Source organism: Schistocerca americana, chromosome 1 (assembly GCF_021461395.2).
Source record: "Schistocerca americana isolate TAMUIC-IGC-003095 chromosome 1, iqSchAmer2.1, whole genome shotgun sequence".
NCBI lineage: Eukaryota > Metazoa > Arthropoda > Insecta > Orthoptera > Acrididae > Schistocerca > Schistocerca americana.
In genome coordinates this window covers 873,894,647-873,901,563 of record NC_060119.1, presented here as the reverse complement: position 1 = coordinate 873,901,563, position 6,917 = coordinate 873,894,647, and the positions used below count along the sequence as shown (strand labels likewise).

Below are 6,917 nucleotides of genomic sequence, written 5' to 3'. Positions count from 1 at the left end.
CCTTTATCTATTTCATTTCAATCAGCTGCATATCTCGATCACACGCCATTCACTACTGGATAAACAAATATCATGTATTAACTGAGGTGACAAAAAATCATGGGATGCGGCAACTTGATGTGGCATGGACAACAGCAAGTCATCGTTAAGTCCCATACAGAAATATTGGGCTGTGCTGCCTCTACAACCATCCATAATCAGTGAAGTGTTGCCTGTGCAGGATTTTGTGCATGAACTGACCTCTCAATTACCTCCCATAAACATTCAATTGGAAGCATGTCGGGCGATCTGGGTAGCCAAATCATTCACTCAAACTGTCCAGAATGTTCTTCAAACCAATTGTGAACAAATGTGGCCCAATGACAGGCACATTATTGTCCATAAAAATTCCATCATTTGGGAGCATTAAGTTCATGAAGGGCTGCATATGGTTACCAAGTAGCCAAACATAACCATTTACAGTCGATGATCAGTTTAGTTGGATCCGAGTACCCAGTCCATTCCATGTAAACACAGCCCACACCATTAGGGGGGCCACCACCAGCAGGACACAGTTTTCCAGTCCTCATAAGTCCAACCAGTTTGGTCACGAGCCTAGGAGAGCTGCTACACGCAATGTCATGCTGTTAGCAAAGGTACTCACGTTGGCTGTCTCCTGCCATACCCCATTAATGCTAAATTTTGCCACACTGTCCTAACAGGTAAGTTCGTCGTATGTCCCACATTGATTTCTGAAGGTGTTTCGTTCAGTGTTGCCTGTCTGTTAGCACTGACAACTATACACAAAGGTAGCTGCTCTCAATTATTAAGTGAAGGCTCACTGAAGTGTCTGTTGTGAGAGCTAATGCCTGAAATTTGGTATTCTCAACACACTCTAAATACCTCAATGAATTCCAAAATGGAATGTACCATGTGTCTAGTTCCAACTACCATTCTGTGTTCAGTCTGTTAATTCCTGCCCTGCAGCCATAATCACATAGGGCACTTTTTCACTTGAATCACCCAGAACAAATGACAGCTCTACCAATGTACTGTCTGTTTATACCTCGTGTACGTGATACTACCACCACCACCCGATTCTTGTCACCTGAGTGTTTCAAGTGCTCACCCGCAAAATTCTTGTCTACTAGTGCAGCGCTTTCCTGTGTCATTTTGGTGTGAAATTTGCAAGAGAATTTTAAACATTCACAAATAGCTCTTAATAACCAGACTTGTGAACAGATAGATCATTAGTATCCCAAAATCAAGAATTAATTAATTCCATACAATCTTCTTTTTTTTCTTTTGGAATAACAGCAATTGTCACCTGACTGTCCTACTTCGACATCAATACCACCCCCAAGATGTGACGTCAAAGTGTAAATAGCTCCTTCCCACAAGTAAAACACTCTCCCTCTGTTACACCTTGTAGCTGTATTGTTTTGTATGTGTGCATAAATGAAAAATGTGCGCACACCATGTGGTCTTTCTTCTACCACTACTGTCATAAATTAAGATTTCTATGCAACCATCTTCCACTGTGCAGTAAAAAGGAAAATGGCCATGTTGCTACCTTGAATAGCAACATTTATTACCACAATGTGTACATCACATGACCCCAACAAAAATTCGGAGACTGATTCTTCTCCAGGCTTATAATCAAGGTCAGCACTGCAACTACGGGCGCAGCTTGAACTGTAAACAACAGAAGTGCATTCGACCAGTCAGTTGTGAATAGGCAGTGTTAAGTAGTTGATGTGCGACCATAGTGTATCAATGTTGTGTCACAAATTGTGACGGAGCAACATCTCTAAATAAAGTGTTTCCAAATAACATCATAGACATGGCTTGATTGAAATGCAAACCACAGACAATTCATGTCTTTCAAGAATCATCACTGGTGACGAGACAGTGTTATCAATTTGAACCTACCACAAAACAACAAACTGCAGAAATTCACATGGAGGGTCAACTCTTTGATCACATACTTACATTCAGGCCAGTGTGGCATCCGAGATCATGCCAAAGAAGGAGTTTACCGAGTTTCACATGGGTGTTCTATGAACATTCTGCGTATTATGTTACAGTGGAGGGCAGATTAATTAGTTCTGCATTCTTGGCCAGGCTGTTACCTGCTCCCTCAACTGCTTCACTCAAATCTCTAGTGATTAGGCAATCAGTTGTTTACAGTTCTGTTACCTGTACCTGAGACCTGGTACGCTGATCTCAAATCTTCCTCCCAAAACTACTACCTAGCACCAGTATCTTTCTGTTCTTCTCACTTTCCAACATAACTTTTAAATTCTTAGTGTTCTGTTGTGCACTTCTTTCTTCTATACCTGAAACAGGCTTCTCTCTCAAAAAGACAAGAAGCTAAATTTGTTCTTGACTTCAGTGGTAACAAGATTTCCCAAACTAGTCCCTTTTTGCAAATTTCCTCCCCACCCCCATATTTTATAATAAATTTTTTTGCTGTCTCAGTCTGTGCCAGTTGGGCACAAATCTTAGCTACTTATTTTGCCATCTACAGATCTTTTAAATATACCCCTCATATACATAGGAGAACCTTCATCTGATCAACTCCAGCTGTCCCAACGAAACAGCAACTTACCAGACCAAACTATTATTCACTAACTTGCAGCAACATGTACATCTGTCATTTATGTCCATATATTAGAAATAATTACACAGATCTGCATGTGTCTACATATTAGTAGCATGTTGCAGTTCTGTTTGTACTCACAGATAATACACAAACGAGTTAGGGTTACCAGTAGTGACTTCCAACACTGAATAGCCTTATAAAAGCTTAAACAAAATCAAACTGTGTTATTTTTTGTAGATAAGCTCTAATCAGTCTGATACTCAGCCTGTCTAATGAAAGAAAGACATTAAAAATTAAATCCAGATAAGTTAATCCCATGCCAATTAATACCCAATTTAAAGCTAAATATACAATTTCTCTTCTTATGAACTTTTCCCTTTCAATAAACAATACAACTGAAAATTTGAAACTGCAGCAACGTGAACTAGAACACACTTACAGAGCTAATGGTTCAAATCCAATTAACAACTTACCTTAACACCAGCACGAAATGAGAGTACCTCATTTACAAAACCAAAAATAAGACTGGCCCAGGAACAGCAGGTAATGAAGTAGGATGAGAGGTGCACTCAGAGGAATTTAAGCAGTCATTCTTCCATCCTCTATATGGAAATGGAATGAGAAAAAACCCAAATGCATGTTACAATGGGACATCCTCACCACTAAGCACTTCTTAGTGGTTTGTAGAGTAGGGATGTAGATGTACAGGGTGTTTCAAAAATGACCGGTATATTTGAAACGGCAATAAAAACTAAACGAGCAGCGATAGAATTACACCGTTTGTTGCAATATGCTTGGGACAACAGTACATTTTCAGGCGGACAAACTTTCGAAATTACAGTAGTTACAATTTTCAACAACAGATGGCGCTGCAAGTGATGTGAAAGATATAGAAGACATCGCAGTCTGTGGGTGCGCCATTCTGTACATCGTCTTTCTGCTGTAAGCGTGTGCTGTTCACAACGTGCAAGTGTGCTGTAGACAACATGGTTTATTCCTTAGAACAGAGGATTTTTCTGGTGTTGGAATTCCACCGCCTAGAACACAGTGTTGTTGCAACAAGACGAAGTTTCAACGGAGGTTTAATGTAACCAAAGGACTGAAAAGCGATACAATAAAGGATCTGATTGAAAAATTTCAACAGACTGGGAATGTGACGGATGAACGTGCTGGAAAGGTAGGGCGACTGCGTACGGCAACCACAGAGGGCAACACGCAGCTAGTGCAGCAGGTCATCCAACAGCGGCCTCGGGTTTCCGTTCGCCGTGTTGCAGCTGCGGTCCAAATGACGCCAACGTCCACGTATCGTCTCATGCACAAGAGTTTACACCTCTATCCATACAAAATTCAAACGCGGCAACCCCTCAGCGCCGCTACCATTGCTGCACGAGAGACATTCGCTAACGATATAGTGCACAGGATTGATGACGGCGATATGCATGTGGGCAGCATTTGGTTTACTGACGAAGCTTATTTTTACCTGGACGGCTTCGTCAATAAACAGAACTGGCGCATATGGGGAACCGAAAAGCCCCATGTTGCAGTCCCATCGTCCCTGCATCCTCAAAAAGTACTGGTCTGGGCCGCCATTTCTTCCAAAGGAATCACTGGCCCATTTTTCAGATCCGAAACGATTACTGCATCACGCTATCTGGACATTCTTCGTGAATCTGTGGCGGTACAAACTGCCTTAGACGACACTGCGAACACCTCGTGGTTTATGAAAGATGGTGCCCGGCCACATCGCACAGCCGACGTCTTTAATTTCCTGAATGAATATTTCAATGATTGTGTGATTGCTTTGGGCTATCCGAAACATACAGGAGGCTGCGTGGATTGGCCTCCCTATTCGCCAGACATGAACCCCTGTGAATTCTTTCTGTGGGGACACTTGAAAGACCAGGTGTACCGCCAGAATCCAGAAACAATTGAACAGTTGAAGTAGTACATCTCATCTGCATGTGAAGCCATTCCGCCAGACACGTTGTCAAAGGTTTCGGGTAATTTCATTCAGAGACTACGCCATATTATTGCTACGCATGGTGGATATGGGGAAAATATCGTACTATAGAGTTTCCCAGACTGCAGCGCCATCTGTTGTTGAAAATTGTAACTACTGTAATTTCGAAAGTTTGTCTGCCTGAAAATGTACTGTTGTCCCAAGCACATTGCAACAAACGGTGTATTTCTATCGCTGCTCGTTTAGTTTTTATTGCCGTTTCAAATATACCGGTCATTTTTGAAACACCCTGTATATTTCAGGAAGGAAATTATCTATGTCTTTTTCAAACGGACTGTCATGACATTTGCCATAAATAACACAGTGAAACAATGGAAAACCTAAATATGGATGGCTGGACTGGGATTTGGATCGCTATCCTACGAAATCCAAGTCCAGTGTCTCACCTCTGAGCCATTTCATTCAGTGCTATAGAATACAACGTTGGCGAAGGGAACACTAAGATTACAAATATATCATTGGTACAGTAGATCTCAATTTTTAAAATTTACTTAATTGTAACTTAATTTTATTTTTTATATACAATTTTATGTGTCTGTGAATTTTTACTAATATCCTCTTTATAAGATTATAAAAATACTTTACTTCTTGAGACATCATACAGCAAAGAAATACAACAATCCATAATTGTGATATTGGCATAAAATTTAAGTTCTTTCCATAAAATTAATAGTCTGCAAAATATTTGTACGCTTTCATCATTATCTTACAGGTTCAGTTCTTACAATTGATGTTCCTTAGAAAATCCATAAATCTAAAGTTTGTTGCACTTTTGTTCATATACCAAAATACAGCAGTTGTGTTTGAGAGAATTCACATGTAACTTACATATTTGAAATTGACAAAATAACTGTGATGTTTCAATAAACATGGTGTGCAACCAAGTCAATGTTAAAAATTAACTTTTATAGACAAGAACAGGAAGACAGACTCGAGTAATTACACACGCACATGCACACGCGCACACATATTCATCAGTGAAAATGCAATGCCTTGAGAAAAGTGAGAATACAATACATTAACAAAAGAAGACAAGAGAGACTGATCATTTGAACAATACAACAGGCTGTACTTTTTTATATAACTATGGTTAACCACTTGATGAAAACAGTCTTGTTGCAGATCCATGATATCCATCGCACTCTTCACTGCCACTAGCACAAAAATACTAAATTCTTTCTTTTAAGCATTCAAAACACGGTCTTTGTATATTGTGCATGTACGTACATGTGTACACACACACACACACACACACACACACACACACACACACACACCTGACAGAAAGCACTTTGGCAGAAAACTGCAATTTATACAATATGTATACACATCAGATGTGAATGAGATAAGTTCACTAGGAAAGCCAATCTCATCTCCAACAGATCACTGGGATTGTTTAAAACAACTGTTTTGGAACATATACCCTGAAGGTTCATTCATTATCTGGGTGTATTATTTTCTTAATTATCAGATGTCTGTCAGCTTCATACTTGAATCCATTACCAGTGAAAATATGAGACTTGAAAAATGTTGATACATCAGTAATACCAATGACTCTGGCCTGCAACAAAAGAAAAATGCAATTATTTTATGCAAAACACCAATGCTGCTTATCTCTAAAAGATAAGATATGTGTCAAATAGTAAGAAGTATCTTTAATGTACTTAGATGGATATGGTGTCTGTTCTTTCGGACTTGTCCGACAGATGAAAATGTGTGCCGTGACTCAAACCCGGGATCACCAGCTTATGACAGGCGCTCTATCCATCTGAGCCACCGAGGGCACAGAGGATAGCGACTGCAGGGACTATCTCGCGCACGCCTCCTGCGAGACCCACATTCTCACTTTGTATGTCCACACACTACATTCGTAGTGTCCCACCCCAACACACTCATCACTCATGGAAGACATTGTTACAAAGTCCCGTAAGAGTTCGGGGAGTATGTGTGCATCCGCACAGAAGAAGAAGGTCATGGTCAGTGTTGCCATAACTATATACTTATATGGATATGGTGTCTGTTCTTTCGGACATCAGGTGTTGCCGTCTGGAAATGGCTGTTCGGGTGGCAGACTTGATGGAAACAAGATTATCAGTGGTAGAGCGACCCTAGGTGAAGCCGCTCTGACATGGAGCCAGCAAGCCACACGACTCCAGGACACAACACAACCTGTTCCAGCAGCTTACAAAGAACGTTGGTGAGGCTGATGGGGCGACAGCTATCCACATCAAGTGGGTATTTGCCAGGTTTGAGCACTGGACTGATGGTGCTCTCCCGCCATTGCGATGGAAAGACGTCATCGCACCAGAGGCA

The 6,917-nt window shown here is 40.8% G+C and overlaps 1 protein-coding gene across 1 annotated transcript in view; it reads right to left on the bottom strand.

The window, feature by feature from the left end:
• Nucleotides 1-5,157: 5,157 nt before the first annotated feature.
• Nucleotides 5,158-6,917, bottom strand: part of LOC124547188 (DNA replication licensing factor Mcm2) — a 49,547-nt gene continuing 47,787 nt past the window's right edge. The window contains exon 14 of the mRNA XM_047125091.1: nucleotides 5,158-6,165. Coding sequence (XP_046981047.1) covers nucleotides 6,037-6,165 — 129 coding nt within the window. The 3' untranslated portion in view covers nucleotides 5,158-6,036. The remainder of the gene's footprint in view (nucleotides 6,166-6,917) is intronic.